This window comes from Amaranthus tricolor, chromosome 1, assembly GCF_026212465.1.
Source record: "Amaranthus tricolor cultivar Red isolate AtriRed21 chromosome 1, ASM2621246v1, whole genome shotgun sequence".
NCBI classification, from domain to species: Eukaryota; Viridiplantae; Streptophyta; class Magnoliopsida; order Caryophyllales; family Amaranthaceae; genus Amaranthus; species Amaranthus tricolor.
This window is the reverse complement of record NC_080047.1, coordinates 3,602,501-3,623,794: the sequence shown is the minus strand read 5'-3', so window position 1 is coordinate 3,623,794 and position 21,294 is coordinate 3,602,501. Positions and strand designations below refer to the sequence as shown.

General features: G+C 33.8%; 4 protein-coding genes across 6 annotated transcripts in view; 3 read left to right on the top strand and 1 right to left on the bottom strand.

Annotated features, from left to right (window-relative positions):
• The first annotated feature begins 1,715 nt into the window (after positions 1–1,715).
• Positions 1,716–4,836, top strand: LOC130799441 (linamarin synthase 1-like). The gene is made up of 2 exons (XM_057662535.1): positions 1,716–2,663; positions 3,676–4,836. The coding sequence occupies exons 1-2, from the start codon at positions 2,156–2,158 to the stop codon at positions 4,617–4,619; spliced, it is 1,452 nt and encodes a 483-aa protein (XP_057518518.1). The 5' UTR covers positions 1,716–2,155; the 3' UTR covers positions 4,620–4,836.
• A 192-nt stretch (positions 4,837–5,028) lies between these two features.
• LOC130799451 (7-deoxyloganetin glucosyltransferase-like) lies at positions 5,029–9,058 on the top strand. The gene is made up of 2 exons (XM_057662544.1): positions 5,029–5,980; positions 6,434–9,058. Exons 1-2 carry the CDS (start codon positions 5,461–5,463, stop codon positions 7,372–7,374), a joined length of 1,461 nt encoding a protein of 486 aa, XP_057518527.1. The 5' UTR covers positions 5,029–5,460; the 3' UTR covers positions 7,375–9,058.
• Positions 9,059–12,805: 3,747 nt separating this feature from the next.
• Positions 12,806–18,177, top strand: LOC130799431 (uncharacterized). Its single transcript, XM_057662524.1, has 4 exons — positions 12,806–13,662; positions 14,940–15,072; positions 15,162–16,484; positions 17,105–18,177. The coding sequence occupies exons 1-4, from the start codon at positions 12,986–12,988 to the stop codon at positions 17,507–17,509; spliced, it is 2,538 nt and encodes an 845-aa protein (XP_057518507.1). The 5' UTR covers positions 12,806–12,985; the 3' UTR covers positions 17,510–18,177.
• Positions 18,178–18,762: 585 nt separating this feature from the next.
• LOC130799434 (DNA-directed RNA polymerases II and IV subunit 5A) overlaps positions 18,763–21,294 on the bottom strand; it is a 3,373-nt gene continuing 841 nt past the window's right edge. The window contains exons 2-5 of one of the 3 annotated variants that reach the window (XM_057662525.1): positions 20,173–20,377; positions 19,590–19,769; positions 19,165–19,278; positions 18,763–19,073 (exon numbers count right to left, since the gene is read on the bottom strand). In XM_057662525.1, coding sequence (XP_057518508.1) covers positions 18,948–19,073; positions 19,165–19,278; positions 19,590–19,769; positions 20,173–20,373 — 621 coding nt within the window. In that variant the 5' untranslated portion in view covers positions 20,374–20,377 and the 3' untranslated portion in view covers positions 18,763–18,947. Of the gene's footprint in view, positions 19,074–19,164; positions 19,279–19,589; positions 19,770–20,172; positions 20,385–21,294 lie in introns of all 3 variants that reach the window. The other 2 variants (XM_057662528.1, XM_057662531.1) reach the window with 2 other exon arrangements.

Below are 21,294 nucleotides of genomic sequence, written 5' to 3'. Positions count from 1 at the left end.
ATTTTGTCCGAATTTCATACTCCCTCTATTTTCATATGTTTTTCTGAAATAGAATTTAGAAATTTCAATGTCAAACTTTAACTACAATTTCTCATCGATATATAAGAAAAAAAACATATTCATGTGGAATCTTATTAGATTTGTCTAAATATATACTTTCTAAATATCAACTTTTTAAAATTTTTAAAAAACTCACAATTAAAATTATTTGATATTAAAGTTTGTATTCGGCTCATTTAAAAAAAAAGATTGCATTAAAATCGGCGAAAAAAGTAAATGGAAAGAGCATTTGAAAACAGAAGTATTAATCACGGATAGAGATATTCATTCAGCTTATTGGATCAATTTCAACTTAGGTGTTTTTGGTTAGTTCAAAATTGGGTTTTGCATCCTCAGTTATTTTTACATTATTTTAGATTCATTTTAAAGTCAGATTGAGTCGGATTCGATTCCAAAATCTAATATATATTAAATCATCAGATCTATTTTAAATACCTCGATAATATTTTAGTAAATTTATTATTTTGTAGTTTAGTTATATTTAAAAATTTTAATTGACCTACTCATTTTGTTTTTAAAACAGACCAAGTACTCCTATATGATTTCCATTGGTATGGAGGCATGCAAAACAAAATCTTAGATTCCCAAGTTATCTTTTGACATTAACAAACCCTGTATTCACCTCCACTCAATAATCCTCTTGGAACCCACCCGTCATCTTCACATAACCTTCCCTATACGTAAAGTTAATATCTTGTTCTTAGTATGAAGCATCATTGTAGACGTTCTAAATAGACACAATAATTTGAAATCACCCGGTGTAAAGAAAAAATCTAATTTTAAATCAACTCAAATAATTGATCTAAAATTAACCCAAATAAACACTTCTAAAGTTCTAACTATATCCACACGCATACATAATTATTTCACAAATTATTCAATTTAAATTAAAAATCCTAAAGTCGGACAAAATTTAAATTTGTTAAGTTTAATTTAGCATTATGTTTTTACTCTTATCTTTATGTATTGGTTAGCTTACTCCAATTCTCTTCGGATCAAGAGAACAGACAATCATTTTGGTTTTTAGTTCAATTCAGATTTTTATCTCAGTCCCACGAGGCCTCGAGTATAATTTAGAGGACAAACCCTGCATGAGCCAACAACCACCATACACTTATTATCTTCGGTCGGTCCACTGAGAGACCGTCTCTTAAAGAGAAGTCTCTTAGGTTCAGTCCATTAAACCTTAATATCCACTTACTGTATTCTTAATGCCTACTTATATTTCCTTAATGCCTACTAACAGTATACTTAATGTCCACCAAGTAAGTACTTAAAATGCCTACTTACAATATTTTTAATGTCTACCGAGAAACTTAGTCTACTAGCCTACTTACCATATCTTTAATGCCTACTTACAATATCTTTAATGCCTACTTACAATATACTTAATGCCCATCGAGTAAGTACTTAAGTACTTAACTTACAATATTCTAAATGCCTACTTACAATGTTCTTAATGCCTACCAAAAAACTTACTATATTTTCCTTATTGGGCCAGCCCAATTAGATATGGTCTCTCAAAGAAACCCGCTCTCACAAGAATTTGTGTATTATCTTTTGTTAGTTTCCCAAACTTGAAATTTAATACATTTTCACTCTTATACTTTCAGCACTTAAAGTATCTTTATTTCTAAAAGAATCTTGAATCAACTTAATGGTTTAGCAATTTTCCTTTCATCATTGTGGTTTGTTCGATTCTCAGTTCTCACACCCACATGAAAAATCAATTCATTTTTTCCGGTTACACAGATTCTCTAAGTTACCCCAAATCCTTATTCTCTAATAAGCACCATACAATGATCTTGTATTTAGTTTCTCTCGACTTATTTTCTATTATTCAGTTGTCAGGCTCAATATATCTTAATTTTACGCATCACAACAATTAATTTTAACCCAAATAATTTACAACTCAATACATTCTCATTCAACCAAAAGACAATACATATATCTCTTCCCATAACCACCACACATCCATCTTTTGTCACAACATATTACAAATTCTACTACTTCACATGCCCAATATGATATAAGACCATTCCAAGTGAAAAAGTTCATAACATAAACTAAAACAGTAATACATACTAATCTAACAATGGCATCACAAATACCTCATATTGTTTGTCTTCCTGCACCAGCACAAGGACACATAAACCCAATGATAAAACTAGCAAAACTCATTCATTCTAAGGGCTTTTACATAACCTTTGTTCTTACTGAGTTTGATTTGGCTAGAGTCATCGAGAACTCGGCCATAAAATCTTCCTTTTTTGAAGGCCTCCCTGACTTCAGAGTTGAAACTATTCCTGATGGCTTGCCAATGGATAACAAACACAGCTTGCATGACCTCCCGGAGCTGTGCGAAAACTTGTTGGATGGAGAAGCAAAGAAAGCATTTAAAGAGGTTCTAGGAAGGCTGAATGCCTCTCCTGATATTCCTCTCATCACATGTGTTATTGCAGATGGTGTAATGTGCTTTGTACCTGATGTTACCATTGAGTTGGGCATTCCATTGTTGAATTTTTACACTACAAGTGCTTGTGGCATGCTAGCATACATGCAGTATGATGACCTTCTCAAGAGAGGTTATTTCCCTTTGAAAGGTAACCACTAAGGCACTAGCTAGTGCATTATCTAATTATCCTCATCTAAATTCATTAAACTTGTTTAGCATAGGAGGTTTTGAACATGTTTCAACATGTTCGACCGCATAGGGCCCCAAAAAATAAGGAGCCTTAATATTGAATTACTTAGCATATGTTAGGTGTTGAAAGATGCAAAAATTTTTTTAAAAATCATAATTTTTAAAATTGCACAGGGCCTTCATAAAGTTTGTCATTTTTTGCTCCGCCCTTTTAATGTTTAGTAAAGGGCTTTTTGGTCGATTTGTTGGATAACTCTTGGTTTTTGACTTGTTGATTGATCAAACAGTAAAATAATTTGTTTGTAAATGATTTTCAAGCCAACAAAAATGCTTTTAAACCAAAATAAAAAAGTGCGTGGCTTTGACTAGCTTTTCACATTAGCTTTTGGCTTGTTACCTTTTCTTTTCTAAATAGTAATAAATAGCCAACCACGAATAATTAAGTCACCAAACATCTCCATAAACAATAAGCTTATACAACTAACTCAACGGTCAACAAAAGATCAATGCTCCTATCTAGTCAATTAGGTTGGTCAATAGCCAAAAATTGGATAGAATTCCATAAATTATTAGTCCTCATAATTTACTTTGTTCAAAGGATAAATAAATTCAAATAAGTGCTAGTTAGGTCCTACTCCCTCTATCACATAGAACTTGCTACAATTTTTTTAGTCCGTTTCATTGAACTTGCTACGATTTTATTTTTGGCTGTAACTCACTCTTTCTTAATTGTCATCTTCTAATCTAATTCACACATTTCTCTCAACTTTTAAAGTACAGTTTTTTCCTCAATACTTAAACATTACCCCAACTGTACTTGTATATACTATCGTACAGATGGAGTATTATCTCTTGCTGATGCTCAATTTCCATATTATTAGACACACCAAAGCCAAAGGAAAATCATGATAAATATGCAATTTAATGTCTTCAATATGAGTTTTGATCTTTATTCTCATGTGCACTGGTAGATGAAAGCTACCTTACAAATGGCTATCTAGACACACCAACAGACTGGGTTCCAGGACTAATCAAGGGGACAAAACTGAAGCATTTTCCTACATTCATCCGAACTACGAACCCGAATGACACAATGTTCAACTACTTAGCAAAAGCTGCAAGAAATTCTGTACTTGCAGAAGGAATGATTCTCAACACATTTGATGATCTCGAAGCTGAAGGTTTGAAAGAAATCAAGAACAAAGTACCAAATCTCTTCACTATTGGCCCTCTCACATTGCTTTGCAAACAGCTGAATGGACAAGAGATTCTTCCTCAGAAATTAAATCTATGGAAGGAAGACAGTACTTGTTTAGAATGGTTGGACAAAAGAAGTCCAAATTCAGTCATTTATGTTAACTATGGAAGTTTAGCTATCTTAACTCCTAAGCAACTAGAGGAGTTTGCATGGGGATTAGCAAATAGTAATCACCCCTTTTTATGGATTATCCGATCTGATCTTGTTGAAGGGAAATCAGAGATTATAACCCAAGAATATTTGGAAGAGATCAAGGGAAGAGGGTTGATTTCGAGTTGGTGCCCGCAAGAGAAGGTGCTTCAGCACCCTTCTGTTGCGGTGTTTTTGACTCATTGTGGATGGAACTCGACTTTAGAGTGTATTAGTGAAGGGGTGCCTATAATTTGCTGGCCGTTTTTTGCGGAACAGCAAACAAATTGCCTATATGCATGTCAAGAATGGAAGATTGGAGTTGAGATGGAAGAAGGTAAGGTTAGTAGAGAGGAAGTTGTAGAATTAGTGAAAGAGATAATGGAAAGTGAGAAAGGGAAAGAAGTGAGGGAAAATGCCATGGAATGGAAGAAGAAAGCAGAAAAGGCTATAAAGATTGGTGGTTCCTCTCACAATAGTTTTGAATTCTTAGTCAATTACTTAAAGGGAAATAATACAAATTTTTAAGGTATTCGGAGAACACTCAAAAGAGTTTAAAGAGTGCTTCAAAGTTGTATTTTCTTTGTTGCTTTTAGTTTTTCTGATTGAGTATAAAAGATAATTATAGTATTTTGGTTAATGTGAATTAGAAAATAACCTCTAATTCTTGTTATATTTACATCTTGTATGGAAAATAAACTATTGTGTAATTTTATTCAGAATTGATGTGATTCAGTTTGCTTTCTTCTCATTTGTCAATGTTTCGCAATAATATTGTTTATTTCAAAAAATTAAAGTTTAATTCAAAATGAAAAAAGTATAATTCCCATAATATAATGATACTCGATAAAAATAAGATCAGTTTAACAAAAATAAATGTTTATACTCCGGTTTGTCACATTCACACTCAATTTGCTACAAATTCTTTTCTTTTGATGCCCCATTTAATTTTGTTGCCCTTTATTTGTCTATTAATCTAATAATTTCCTTTTGTATCATCCACATTTTCAAATCTAATAATTTTATGACATATTCTTCCACTAATAATTTCTTTATATTAAAAAAAAACTCACATTATAACAAAATCCTAAACCGCCTATAATCAAGGACACATAACTATCAATCTATCATTGCCTAATCTTTTCAGGAGTGACATCCAGGTGTAGCTGACCACTCTTTTCATGTTGTTAATATTCTACACATAAAAATCATATCCAAGTCTAACCACCACACAACCATTGTTATCACTACATACTAAAAACAGTAAGCTTGAACAATGCATTATAAATTAGACAATGCAATTAAAATCCACATAACCACAAAAACCAAGTAAAATATACAATGCTATAATTGTTCCTCAAACATATTAATGAGTAAAACAATGGCACCCGACATACCTCATGTGGTTTGCATTCCATTTCCTGCACAAAGCCACATTAAAGCTATGATGAATCTAGCAAACTTACTACATTCAAAGGGCTTCTACATCACATTGGTGCTTACTGAGTTCCATTTTGCTAGACTATTAGCTGCTTCCTTGGATCTGAATTCTTCCTTCCTTGATAGCCTCCATGACTTCAGTTTTGAAACTATTCCTGATGGTTTGGCTGCTGATAATGCGCGAAACATTCAAGACATGCCTGAATTGTTCCAATCTTTATCCGGGGAACCAAGCAAAGCGTTTCGAGGTCTTCTAAAGAGGCTTCTTGCCTCTCCTGATGTTCCTCCTATCACTAGTATAATTTCAGATGGATTCATGAGTTTTGCCTATAGAATTGGTGAAGAATTGGGCATTCGAGCATCGCTTCTTTTCACAGTAGGTGCTTGTGGCTTCCTAGGGTGCTTGCAGCTTGATGAGCTTGTCAAAAGAGGTCTTTTTCCTTTAGAAGGTATTAACACTTGAAAATTTTCTAACTTTGTTAATAAAATTAAGTCAATTGCACCCACCTCTATGCAATTAACTACGCCCTCCATCCAAAATAGTGTAACTTTTCACTCAATTTTTAGCTGATAAGCCATGCCATTAGTCACTATTTCTTTTACAGTCACAATTCGCAAGGACAAAACTAAGTTCAAGTCATCATCATCATCATTATCCCAATGAATCATGTCCAAGACGGGTCTAGAGAGCGTGAGAAAGAAGGCAGACCAATACCCTCATCACGAGGCCAAATAAACAATTATATTCATAGTTGTTCTCTTGGCCTTAATTTCAATCAGTTCATTTAATTCCAACTAGCCTTGTTTTGAAAGACTTTCCACTCCAAGACAATCTAGCCATATTAAACTATCTTTCAAAAAATTAAATGTTTCAATCTAATCTTTTCTATATGTTTTGCTAGATGAAAGCTGCCTTACAAATGGATACCTTGAAACACCAATTGACTGGGTTGAAGGACTAGTAAAAGGGGCAAAATTGAAGCATCTTCCTACATTTATTCGAACAATGAATCCGAATGACATAGGGCTTAAGTTTACAGCAGAGGCTGTCAGAAATGCTCAAACTGCTAGAGGGATGGTTATTATCAATACATTTGATGATCTAGAAGAAAAAGCTTTGGAGGCGATCAAGACTATCAAACCAAATATCTACGCCATTGGCCCTCTTTCACTGCTTTGCCAACATGCCAATGATCGAGAACTCCTCCCTCTTAAATCGAGTTTATGGAAGGAAGACACTAATTGCTTACTATGGTTAGATACACAAAATCCGAATTCGGTAATCTATGTTAATTATGGAAGTCTAACTGTATTAACTCCAGAGCAATTAGAGGAATTTGCGTGGGGATTAGCAAACAGTAAGCACCCTTTTTTATGGGTGATCCGATCTGACCTTGTCGAAGGAAAATCAAATGTCATAACTGACAGATACATGAAGGAGATTGAAGGAAGGGGGCTGCTTACGGGTTGGTGCCCTCAAGAAAAGGTGCTTCGACATCCTTCAGTGGCCATGTTCTTGACTCATTGTGGGTGGAATTCTACACTAGAGAGCATAAGCGAAGGTGTACCCATGATCTGCTGGCCTTTTTTCGCAGATCAGCCGATGAATTGCCTGTATACATGTCAGGGGTGGAGTGTTGGAATGGAGATGGAGGAAGGAAATGTTAAGAGGGAGAAAGTTGAATCGTTGGTGCGAGAGATGATGGAAGGTGATAGAGGGAAGGAAGTGAAGAGAAAAGCCATGGAATGGAAGAGAAGAGCAGCCGAGGCTACAAGTCATAGGGGTTCATCGCACAATAATTTTGAGAAGCTGATGAAGTACCTCAAGTGTGAGAAAAAATAATTGTCAACAAAATAGGAATTCAGATATGTCAAAAATTCTGCGATACAATTCGTTCACAAAGTATAATAAATGGGTCGAACTGAAGTAATTCGGATTCGATTCAGATTCCAGGCTTCTGTATCAGGTCATGTCTCATGTAAGGTCAAAAATTTGCAGATAATTTGTCATTAAAGATAAAATGTACCAAACAATAAACAAGAGCCAAAACTATTCTTGAGTGATATCACTGATGAACAATAGATCTCGAAAGGCAAACCGAGATACAAGGATAAATAGATAAACAGTATGACACTAGCACACAGATTATACAGAATCTGGAGATCTCACCGAAGAGAAGAATTCAATGAAGTACTTCAACGAGGAGGCACCACTCCAACAACAGCCGCAACTATGAAACTATGATACTGTGATAAGGCCCAGATGTCAGCTTACGGATCTGACTCCCACTCTATACAGTCAGAGTCATATTCGGTATATGCAGATGAAAATTATGGAGCCTACAAAGGGTATTTCAAGTCATTATTATATTACATGGGATCAGAGACGCTCAGGTTCTTCATTTATTCATGGAAATTATTTTGCTATGCACTGAATATAAAAGGATGAAGTATAAAAGTATTCTGTATACATGTATGATGTATCTCTTTCAGATGAGTCAAGTGAGTGAAATTTGATACCAACATCTGATAATTTAATGTAAGATCACAAAAAAAAAAAAAAAAAAAAATACCAAATCATAAAATTTATATGTATAACTCTATGGACATAGTTTGTCTATTGGGTCTTGAAAAACTTATATGTTAGCTATATTGAGCTACATTACAGTCAAAACAATGCAAAGGCTTGCAAACAAGTTGAATATTTTCAAGTACAGACAAGCATTTCATTTTTTTCCTCCTTTATCAATGATATCAGGTTCACTGAGATGATAACTAAGACTGTGACCTCCATAAAAACAGCTCAATGTAACTATGAAATGGTCAATGTAACTAATAAGAAACCCGATATACATACAAAACGTGCAGCAACTTTTCCATTCAAAATAATATCACATAATCGCAATTCTTGAAAACAACAACATTGCATTAACACAATGTTAATTTTCTTCACATAAAATCTTACCATACACCTGACCAATCACCAATGTAATACAAAATTGTTATGCACATAATAAAATGGTCATTGCAGCATGAATGTACCATTTTAAACCTATTCTTGTTATTTGTATAGAAATCAAAGGTTCAATCATTTACACTTTGTTTGTATTGAAGGAATTGGAAGAAAAAAACGGTAAAGATTTAGAGAAATACAATTTTCTTTGTTGGGATAACAAATTTAGAGGGAAGAGATCTGAAAGGATTAGCTCCCTTATCAACGTCCAAATCTCTCCCAAAATGATAAGATTTGGAAGAAAATTGATTTTTCTCTTCCACTCCTTTCCCTTCTCTCTTAAACAAACAATAAAAGTTTTTCTTACCAATGCATCCCCTGCCTTTCCCTCCCCACCCCTCTTAGTTTCTTATCCAAACATAATATTAGTTGTTAGTACCATTATTTTATACTTCTATGTGAAAAAGTATAGAGACGAGTAATCGGCCAATTCGCCATTGCATGGCATTCCTTTAAAGCACAGGTTAGGTGTTGTAAAATCAACAGATCCTTAATTTTGAAGGTATTAATGAAAATACTGAAATTTAAGGTCAAAAGGAAGCTTTATGGCTTGTTATTCCAAACTTGTTAATAAGTTAAATACATTCTGAGTTAACAGGCCCTTGATTTCAGTGATAATAAGGCTAATAATCGAAACATTGCACAACAGAAACCCTAGATGAATTTGGTTAACATATAACACATAACCTAAATTCGCATCAAATATTTGCAATTGAGCATATAAACAACCACAATAAACCCTAAAATTCGAAAAACAAAACGCAAAACAAAGAGAAAGGGGTAAATGATAACCTAAAAGGAGTAAATAAGGAGACTTTGAAATGAAACTTTTAAATTTCGATATTACAGTCGTTTCCCATGAAAAACTTCGGTGAATGAATAAAGAAAACTTTTTGCTTTGAATTTCTTGTTTTCTTGTTTTGTTAATGGAGCAAAAATGCAGAAGTGGTAAAGAAAAGTGGCACAAAAAGTGAACTGAGAACTGGCAAGTGACACATTTTTTCCAAGAGAATGATGACGCTTTACTGTTTAGTAAAGCGCCGTTTTTTGAGTTTAAGAACTAAAATTAGTTCTTTTAAATCAAAATCAGGGGTATTTTAGGGAAAAAGCACGATAATTAAGACGGTTTAGGAATTACTTTAAGTCTTTAACATTCTATTTTATAAAAGGTTTTTCTTTTTATAGGGAGCTCATATATTAAAACGATACTCGATTTCAAAGGACTTTTCGATTATGATCTCGTAATAAGAGCATTAATTTGCTTTTTTTTCTACTCTCTTCAAACCCTGCCTTGGACGAGATGAGAAAAAGGTTTATTGGTAGTAAAGAAAATTCATTTTCAAAAGGTCAATAGTATATGAAATTTATTTTCTAAAGGTCAATAGAATATGAGTGTGCTCCACACAATATAATTATGATGAGAAAATTTGAATAAAATAAGATTATTTAACAACTTAATTCTAAAAATAAGTTTCGTGAAAACTTAATTCCCAAAATAAGCGTCCGTACATCTAAACCTAGCCTTGGAGTAAATCGTTGTTACTAACAGCGAAAGACAAAATAAATATATAAATAAATAAATAAATAAAAGCCATAAGTCGCTGTTAAAGTTAACTGGTCAACTCTTTAATCTCGTATGTTGGAACGAGGAAGTAACTGAGAACTTGAAATTTAAAACGCATTAAGTCGCAGTTACTAACAGCAACTTAAAAATATATATATATATATATATATATATATATATATATATATATATATATATATATATATATATATATATATTTTAGTCGCTGTTAGTAACAGCGACTTACTCCAAGACTAGGTTTGGATTTACGGACGCTCATTTTGGGAATTAAGTTTTCACGAAGCTTATTTTTGGAATTAAAAAACATCTTATTTTATTTAAATTTTCATTATAATGAACTGTCAGTTGTCCAAATAGTTATGGGCTTGTTTATCTCAAAAAAAGTAGTTGTGGGCTTGTGGTATATTGTAGCTTTGTATTGGAATTTTTAAAGTTTTCAAATAACTCTACTAGTGAAGTTATTAAAATCTAGACTATCTATTAAATATCAATGGCTAATAATAAAAATCTAGATAAAAATTAATGGCTAAATATCAAAGAGGGAAATAGAGTTGATTGTCACGGTAGTTTTTATTTTATCTAAATTATATTATAAGCCGTTTATTTTAATAAATGGTCTAGATTTTAGTAACTTTATTAGACTACAAATAGAGTTACTTGGAAACTCTATAGTATCTCAACCTCTGCAGTTAGTTGCATTATTAGCTTTTAGTTGTCTGATTGTAAGTTTTAATAACATTTCTATAGTATGCAATTTGGTTGGATTCGATCCGGTTTTCTTAACGGTTCAGTAGTTTTACTGATTTTTTATCCAAGTGGAACCTTACGATTTAAACCAATTTAGAAGGGATCAAGGTTTTGGTATTTGCTATAAGCTTTATGAAAGCACAATATCATATATTTTATCTTAGTTGGAGTATGTATTATTTTAAAAAAAATAAATAAATTTGATTCTCATTGCCTCTCTTTAGGCTAAAGTGTATTTCTTAATAAGAAGATTTTAATACCTCAAATTTGCGAAGTCTATTCTTCTTAAGATTTAAATTTCATTATAAAATAATTATTATAAAGACTTCTTAAGATTTAAATTTCATTATAAAATAATTATTATAATTTTAGAATTAGAGGATTTTAAGGTTTAAAAATTATTAAATGTACCTTAAGCTAAGTAATAGCACAATAATACCCATTTAATATAAGTATTCTCCTTTAAATAATTTTGTAGCTTTGAGCTATGCAAATTCGTAATTTATCTATAAAAATGACATCAAATTAGATAATTGTGACAAATATTATGTGTCAATTAATTTGTTTAATGATTGATATCTTTCTTTTTTAGCTTATAGTTATAGATACAACTTTAAAGTGTGTATACTATCTCATTTTTTAAATGGGATAAGGTTATGCACACGAGATTTAATATATTTGCTTGTTTCTTTAAGTTTAATACAAATATTATTTTAAGCTAGCTGAAGCTAATTTTTTAATCTAGCTGAAAATCAAATATGTAAGTCAAAACCTAAAAAGTGCTATGTATTTTAACTTTTTAACATATTTTTTCTCTAATAAACAATCAACTACCAACTTTACAAATTATCACATTATTAACAGTTAGTTATACAACTATTTTAACAATTAACTAAAAGTTAATACAAATATATGATCTAGTAAGTTAATTAAATTTGACAACAACAAACAATTACTCCCTGTGTTTCAAATAATTAGCCTAATTTTCCTTTTATTTTATCCTACTAAATTTATTTTATTTTAATTTTTTGTCATATTTTAAAATATTCTAAAAACTATCATCTACACAAGTTACTTTTTCTCATCTCATTTTACATAATTACTCCACTTTTTGTAAAAAATAACCTTATTAATTATTACTACAATCATTTTAACTCAAATTTTTTTTTTCACCTTATTTATAGTAGGTCTATTTATTTAAGAAAAAAACTAATTGACAAAGACACAATAAGAAGGAAATAAACAAATTGCTAATCATAAATTCTCATATGACACGGTCTCAGACCATCTTTATAGGATTACCTAATGTACATTTACTATCTTAAAGTAATCACTTATAACTTTCAAATGATCATTTACAATCTTAGTGTAACACCCCATCCCCTCGGACCGCTGGTGACTACGCATGGAGACTGTAGATTAGCCCCACAAACCAACATAAGTCTTTCCAGCGCACTTTGGCCTCACTCGTGCGCACTTGAGATAACTTTTCAGAAGGTCACCCATCCTAAGATTGCTGCCCACCAAGCACGCTTAATTGTAGAGTTCTTAGCAAATGGGCTCCCTAGAAAAGAAGATGCACCTTGTTGATATGAGTAGTCTATCAATCTTTTTTCAAGCTAAATACGAGTTATTACACTTAGAATAATCACTTACAAAACTAAACTAATTATATGGACTTGTATCATTGTAAGACGGTCTACAAGTCGATTCCTCCCGCAAATGCATAAGTAGAGATGACAACTTTCAAATGCATAACTAGAGATGACATCAGACAACTGTTTATAAACTTGGCCCAGGTCTATGAACCCGAATTCATATCTGAATCTAAATTTGAATCCTCTTTTAAAAACGGATCTAAATATAGGTCCACTTGAACCCAACTCAAATCGGATCTGTTGCCATAAGCAAACAAAGCTCTTTTGGACATCAAAATAAAAAGAACATAGACACTTTTTGTTCACCACCATCTTTCTCTCTTCCTCTTTTCATTTCCCCCACTTTTCAACTGAAATCACTCAACAACACATCACCCAGGTGTCCACTCCCTCCTCCCACCTGCCACTCTGACAGGCAGACACTCATTCTCACACCTTCACTCCACCAACAATGGCGGTTACCACCAAACCACCACATAACAACCCCAACAACAACCTTAACCTTCTTACATCAATTCCGATTAACATGTCTTCATTCACTTCTTCTGAACTTCACTCTATTTCTCTTCTATCAAACGACACCGTTTTACCATCTTCATCTTCTTCAATGACCCCATCAAAATTCTCCATCAACCCATCTTTAAGTACCCACCAACAAACTTACTCCTTTTCCCCTCATCACCCACGTCGCCATCACTTCTTTCTTCTCAACCAACAAGAAGAATTTGAATCAAAGTCCATAATCTCATCCCTTAGAAAACAACTCAAATTCCCTCTTAATCAAAACCCCACCAAAAATATTGAATCTTTTGATCAAAATGTGAATGTTGAGATTGTTAATCGAAATGGGGTGGTGGTTAATTTGGCTGATTTGGAGGGGAGAGAAAAAAGTGTTGATGGTGGGCCCTTTGGTGAAGAGTTGAGGAAGAGAGCACAAGGGAGAGTTAAAGAGGAAGAATTGTTGGAAATGTTGGGTGATATGGAAGGTGAATGGTGTAGTAGAAGGAAGAAAAGAAGAGTTGTTGATGCTTCTTTTTTGGGTGATTTTTTACCTCTTGGTTGGAAACTTATAATTGCTTTGCGTCGAAAGGGTGGCCATTTTACTCCTTATTGTCGTCGTTATATCAGGTTGTTTTTCCTTTTCTATTAGATGAATTAGTTATTTTGATTCTTATTAGTAAGATGAAATTATGTGATGTGATTAAATTATGTTGAAATTTGACATGCATCAAGATGTTTGATGTTTGATATTTTGGTTAAATTTTGACATGCATAGAGTGAAATTAGTCTCTAAAGCCAACTTAGTAAGTTATCAATCTGGGTTGAGATCTATTGGTTGTATGTTGTATGCTATGTTACTCGTACTCTTCATTTTGCTTCTTCACATACCCATATTATGCTCGAACATTTGTATGGCACTTAGACGTAAAATTGAATATTTAGACATATTCGACACTTGGACACTTATCAGTGCGATATCGGTCAGAGTCCGAGTCCAAGTAACATAGATTGTATGTATGTATAATTGAGTTTGCTAAATTCAAGTCTAAAGAATTTTTTATGTCTTTATTTCTATAAATTGGGAGTGAAGGAAGAAACATTATTATGTTTTGTGTTGATGCCAACTTACTCAAGACATGGCAACCAGTTGTGAGTCCATGATACTAGTATAGGGTAGAGCGAGCGCTTGTCTCTTCATGTGTGTTGAACCAAATCGTTTATATGTTATACAATTCAATATTAATAGTGTTTTAAAGCAATAACCTAAGCCATGACCTAAGTTGGCCCAAGCCTGAACTCTCGTTGATAGTTACTAGTAATAGATCCCGCCTACACCACCCCTCTTGTGACTCTCCAAAGAAGAACAATATGCTAGTTCATTTAGATGCCTGCTAGTTCAATTGCTATACATCAGTGGCCCTTGTGGCTTTCTATATACAGAAGAACAATATGCTTATTTATGTTCTGTGAAACATAATTTGCTTGTTAGTTTGCCTTTTGGATTCGCGATTCGCTCAATATGGTTCAAAAATAGCCTAAAACCAACCATAATTCGCTTTTCTAAATTTGCGATTCGCAAGGAAATTAGTGAATCATGCGACACATTTTAGTTATTGCCTTGAGGAAGTCAGGGGGAAAGCATGCAAATGATTATTGTTACATATCTAATCTATGAATTGATAGAATCTTGGGGGGTGTGGTTGAAATATTGATGATGCGGCTTGGGAAAATTCGAGTTTTCTTTTAGGGTTTCTTTGGCCAAGCATTATAGATAATTTTAACCTAGCTTCAAGCAAAGTTTGTTGATAGGTCATAGTATGGATGGTTTGGATAAGTCGGGAAGTTATTCCTTATAGGAGAGTTATGTAGTATGTACTCAATCTTTCACTATTATCTTATTGCAGTCCAACAGGAGAGCATCTTTCCTCTTGTAAAGAGGTATCATCGTATCTAAAACCATATTTAGGAATAAATGAAAATGATGCTAAGCTTGAGGGGACCGATCTTCAGGAACTACAAGTAGTTGATTCGATCGATGTAAGTTCTAACTTTTTGAAAATCTTGATGCCAAATTTTGTGTTGGTCATTGAAATTAATAAATTCATCATTCGCTAAAAAACTCTCAGGATAGTAACTCTATGCTGGAAAAATCAAATCTAAGTTTACGTAATACATGTGTATCTACCGAACGTCAAGGACCTTCAGTCCTGAGCATTGATGATCTACAAGACGTTGAAGTATGCGACTTATATGAATGCCACTCCTGTAATGTAAGTTTCGATGAGAAGGATAAATATTTGGAGCATGTGTTGTCAATCCACCAGAATACAACAAGGAGATATACTTTTGATTCTTCGGTAGAAGATAAGGTAGCTATTAAAGAGGTAAAACCCGAAGGCCAAAAGAAGAGAAAGAGACGCAAAAATGGTTCATCTGTTGGGGATGGAGTGATTATGAAAGATGGAAAATATGGGTGTCAGTTTTGTGATAAGGTATTTGAAGAAAGGCGCCGTTATCTAGGCCATGTAGGAAACCATGTCAAGGGGTCTATTAAAAGCGCCAAGGATGCGGATGTTCAGGTGATTGGCCGTGCAAAATCTCCGTGCTTGGACAGGCCTCTGATTGTGATCGACAATTCGAGAATGGATGCGTTAATTGAAATTGCCCAAAGTTCTATTCAGGATATGAACATTCCTATAACTGAGAAGGTGCCTGCCGGAGTTGAAAATGTTGATCGACTTAGCTTTGCCGAAAGTTTGCATAGTGTCGGTGATGTTCTGAATACTGAAAGGAATGTGGTTTCCTGCTTTAATGAAGCCGACACTGCTGGAATTTGTTCTCCCGAGCTGATGAGTGGGATCTCAAGTGTTTGCCCTGATGAAAGTCTAAGAGAAAAGGACATTGGGGAAGGTAAAATTTCATCTGAAGATTTGCATGTTTCATGTGATAAAGTGACTGAAATTTCAATGAATGATTCAGATATCGGTCACTTGGATTATAGTGAACATGAAGGACAGGATATTGGTGAAAACATAACTTTGTCTTTACAGTTGAATCCACTTGATAAAAATGGAGAAATACAGAGGACTGACAGAAAGTTCCGTGGTCGAACTTCTTATTCTAACGAAAATGAACTGAAATTGCAAGGCATTGCTAGAAATGGCATTAATGTCAATGGCCGATTCGAATGCACGACTACTGAAGACGAGAAATCCACTGATGAAGCTGTAGGGCTTTTGAATATCCATTTGATACGATGCAACGGGAAATCTTCCAATCTTGAATCTTCTGATGAAAAATTGGATCATGTGGATAAATGTGTGCCTGAGCATGCACAAAAGAATGATTGCAGTGAGCTAGTAACTGTTTCCGGAAAAAATTATGCTCATGGCTGTGCAGTGCCTCAAATATCATTGAGTCCTTCATCACCATTCGACGAAATTGAAAAGGTAATAACCTATGAAATATACTGGTTCCGATCTCCTGGAAATATTTATATCTTACCTAAAGAATGTCGAGACTTTTGCTCATCGCATGCTTGCAGTCTGCCTGCGCATTATATGTGGACTTGTTTTGTGCTGCATATTACAGGCTTTTGGCAGCATTACTCTTGATGCATGTTCACTCTATCCCATGGAATTTGCTACATTATCCTTATTAGTTTGTCGCATGAAATTTGCTACAATTATAATTTTTTGCTGACTCTTTTTTTACCCTCGTCCATATTTTAACTTATTTTTTTATCCCATTCTCACTTTTTCCCCTACTTCTCACAACGTATGCCTTTTCCCCCAACCGTAAAAACACAATATTGTACTTGTTGCAAACTCCATGGGACAGAGGAGTACATTGTTGGATTTTTCCCCGATAGTGAAATGAATGTGTAGTATTGAAGCATATCATATTGATTCCAAATTTATCCATTTTGGTCGTTGTCACATTATTTTTTCTAGTGTGCAATACACCGATTGTGATGAGCCCTCTCGGGTATCTGTCGCCATGCAATATGTTTGTGTACTCTATTGTTTTAGAAGAAGAAATTGATTATTGCATTCTTGTCCTCAAACAGGCAGGGCAAAACATCTGCAGTCTCGATCAGAATCTTGAAAGTCTAACTAGTCTCGAGTACATGAAGTTAGACGCCATTGAACCTCAGATGTACAAGTACAGTGCCATGAGTCGAGATGATTCGATCTCCTTATATGAGGTATCAATGGATTTAGAAACTAATATCGGTATAGAACTAGGACTTGACAACTCTTTAAAATCTCAATCGGAAATCCCCGGAGTATCGGCTGGTAGATGCGTGGCTACAACTGTGTGTGTCTGGTGTGGGGTAGAGTTCTCTCATGAGATAACTGATGTTGAACCACAGCCAGATTCAGTTGGTTTCATGTGCCCAGGTTGCAGGGCCAAAATCTCCAAGCAATTCAATGATCTTGAAAGTAGTTTCCCGGATTTCTCGCTGTTTTGATCGGTTGTTTCGTGGCTCGTTTGCGTAAATATTAGTGCACATATAGTTTGTGTTATAGGTTAACTACCTCTGACTTTCTACTTACGATCCAAATCGGCATGCATCGTGTAATTGTGTTAGATGTTACTTTAAACAATCGCCAATGAAACCGAAAATATCACCTTGTACTTGAAGAAGCTTATGTTTCGGTTGCGTTTTTTGATATGTGGCTATCATGAAAATAGCAGTTAGTTCTAAGAGTTTTTTTGGACTTTTATCATGGTACTTGGAAAATGTGAGAACAGAGAACTGATGTGCATAACATATCTTTGACAAGGTAAATAATGATATTTTATTACTCCAATGTTATTAAATGGCTTGTTCGTATGTACGTAATAACGTTGTTAGTGACAAAACTAATACAAAGGTTTTTTCCGATTAACCATTAATAGTAAACATCAGTGTACATGACATACTGTGTCATTTTATTTGAGACAACAATGTTTAAACATAGCTAGTATATATGATAAAGGTGAAAAGGTAGTCTTTGTTTGCGAAGATTTGTCATGTTGATTTATTTTTGTTCATATAGTCAATTCTATATTCTATATTGTTGGGATTAAAACTTTAACGATTTTTTTTTTTTTTTTTTTTTTGTGCAGTTGTCTATTATCTCCTCTACTTATAGCTTCTAATATAAAGATTTCTTAAGTCCCAATGCTTTGATTATGAGATGTTTGATACTAATTGTTAGTTCTTTTGATAGTAGTTGTTAACTCTTTATTAGACCACTACCATAAATATGATTATGACAAACTAACAACAAAAACAAACTAAGAATACATTTACAAACAATTAAATTAATAGGAGTACTACCAATTATTCAATACATTCAAATTTCAAACCCATTTTAGCATTTCCTTTACACTCTTCCATAGTTGTATTGTACATAACACAAATCTCCATCATCAATAGTGTTTTTTGACATTCTATTTCATCCACCAATCTTCTTAATATCGCCCCAAAACATTGAAGTTTAAACATGGTACTTAAAAAGCCAATTGATCTACATTCGATTATTAAACCCAATCAAACATTATCTCGATTTATGGCATCAACAACACTCGAGATGGTCCCCTTGTGTTAGTCAGGTCCACTAATAGTATACAAAATGAATTACCATTATACATGCTAAAAACCTAAGCATCTCCTGGCCCGGTAAGTATAAGCATAAAATCATAAAAGGCGATATTATACACTCTGGAGCAAAGTTCTAGAGGGTGTACCAAATTCTACTAAATGAATCAATATAATATTCCACATAATACAACTTAAAACATGTTCACCATGATAAAGTTACCATCAAATGTAGAATAGTTATCTATGTCGAAAAAGCTTCACGTAAGCAAATCAAAAATAACATTACTACAGTCGAGCTACAGGGAGATTACAGCAAAAATCACACAACATATCGATAAGTGACGTATCTACCAGCTGTTTCACTAGGCCGTATGATCTTCACAACTTGTCCACGCTTAAGTCCATAATACCTTGCAACCGGATCATTCATTTGAATTCTTGGTAGCTGAGATCCAAACATGAAGCATAATTGAGTGTGTCAAACACACGAGGGAAAACAAAATCAATTAAAACTAATAAGAATCAAATATACTAACCTGGGTTTCCTTGACGGTATACCTTTGGAGCAGGGTCTTCTTTTCTTCATCAGTTAGTAATTGATGTTCAGGAACAAGAACATGTTCCTTGATGTTAACCAAGAGCTCTGGCTCCTGAAGCAGTAATTATCAAGTTAAGGGAGAAAACCATGAAGAAATTTCACAAATGTATAATTATACTATTACACGTTTTAAATATTTAACCTTGAAATAAAACATTAGCATTACAGTCCAAGTATAGATTCAATCAACACATAAGTCATAACAGAGCAAAAATGGTAATGTTATAATAATCCAACTACTATAAAGTCTCAGCAGATTTTTTAAACCCATACTTAAAAGTATGAATTACAGTGAAGAGGATTTGTTTCATTCAAATATCAACAATCAACATTGACGGAACCAATAGTGACATTTATACGAACCTGAAAAACCTCCAGGTGAAATTTTGAGGAGATTTCATTTATACAAGTTTTGGCAAAAGGAGTCAAGTTCTGCTGAACCACCAAAATTGCTCTTGAAACATTTTCATTTTTCATCATGTTGGTGTAACTCTTGATTGTTTTAACACCAACCTTCGGCTCTTCGGGGAAGAAAACATATATCTGAAAATGAACAAACGTGAAATATAAAGAGAATATACAATATAGACTCAGAGGATATTCGGATGAGGCAAATCAAGAGGGCAAATAAGGGGATGACAGTGAAAAAGTTTGAGGGTTCAATAATCCTTTCCCTGCAATAAACCAGATCCTTCTATCATTGGAAAGAGTTAGAAGGAAAATAACAACTCACTCCTTACCTTTTCTCACCTTTCCTCCCTTCCCGACAGTTCTACAGTGCACTGCACTGTTAAGGAAACATGAATAGATATCATACAAAAGTAATAATACCATCCAAATTCCAGTTTTAGGATCAAGACAAAACAATAACAGAATAAAATATCTTCATATACCACTTACATCTGAAATCAGAAATCAATATCATCAGTGAAAAAACAAAGAATACCTGATCAGAGCTATCATTCCGTCTGGTCTTTTGGATAGAAAGGGCATCCCTCTTCATATGCTCACCATATTTATCTATAAATCGCTGCTTCGACAAATTGAGCTCATGGTCAGCCACAATGTAACCTCTGTCATTCAACATTTGCATTATTGTCCTCTGGATTCTGTATAGTTTGGTTATTTCCTCTTCTGAGGTAGCCATTCTACTGATATCTTCCAGGAAATAACTTTGCATTAGTATCCTCCACTTTCAGGTAACATACTTAAATGTAATATATAGATATATCAAAATACCCCCCAACTTCATTATAGATGGTAATTTTACAATGCCATAAGATGTCTACACAGAATTACACTATTGATGTGGTGACTCAATAAACTCAATCTAGAGGTGTCTTATGGTGCTTTATGATGTGGAGTAGAGTATTGTGGTGCTAGATGGCATATGAAGTTGGGAAACACTTGTGCACATATCAGAAACTATCAAAACAAAACAGTACGTGCATGCTGCTTCTAGCTCAACCAACTGACCAAGCAACACTCACTCGGCCTGGCCGAGCGAGTCTCCTGGCCAGAACTCGAGATTCTGCCTATTTCTGTACACATTCTGTTATGAAGGCTGTTTTGAACGCGGTTATCGGCAGATCTTTGTTAAGTCATTTTCTTATGTACTCCAAGAATATTATACACATTTACATCATTTAATCATTAAAAAAACGTGTTGGGGATAATTCTAGAGAGAGCCACATTAACTTCGGGTTTCTAATGAGAGGTTTGGGGTTTTTAATTATTCACTAATATCACAACAATCAAGTACCATCATTAGCAAAGCGTTCCTCCATTAAAACAAATTAAGGCATTCCTCCATTAAAGCATTCCTCAATTAAGTACTATAAAGTACCATTGCTCACTAAAATTATAGCCCAAAATTATTCACTAATAGTCTTATATCACAACAAATTGAAGCATTCATCCATTAAGAATTAAGAAAAATAAAGGCAAAATGATGAACAAAAATGAAATACACAACCGGCAACAAGAAATACACAATCATTGTAGAATTAAATTACTAATCCACCATTTGAAAATGTATGAACCTTAAATCAATTGTAGAATTAAAATA

Bases quoted from the DNA above. Each gene is read 5' to 3' on its own strand.
- LOC130799451 (XM_057662544.1), top strand. From the start codon at position 5,461: ATGAGTAAAACAATGGCACCCGACATACCTCATGTGGTTTGCATTCCA. The intron at 5,981-6,433 runs GTATTAACACTT...ATGTTTTGCTAG, and splicing joins AGGTCTTTTTCCTTTAGAAG to ATGAAAGCTGCCTTACAAAT.
- LOC130799431 (XM_057662524.1), top strand. From the start codon at position 12,986: ATGGCGGTTACCACCAAACCACCACATAACAACCCCAACAACAACCTT. The intron at 13,663-14,939 runs GTTGTTTTTCCT...ATCTTATTGCAG, and splicing joins TATTGTCGTCGTTATATCAG to TCCAACAGGAGAGCATCTTT. The intron at 15,073-15,161 runs GTAAGTTCTAAC...AAAAACTCTCAG, and splicing joins AAGTAGTTGATTCGATCGAT to GATAGTAACTCTATGCTGGA.
- LOC130799441 (XM_057662535.1), top strand. From the start codon at position 2,156: ATGGCATCACAAATACCTCATATTGTTTGTCTTCCTGCACCAGCACAA. The intron at 2,664-3,675 runs GTAACCACTAAG...GTGCACTGGTAG, and splicing joins AGGTTATTTCCCTTTGAAAG to ATGAAAGCTACCTTACAAAT.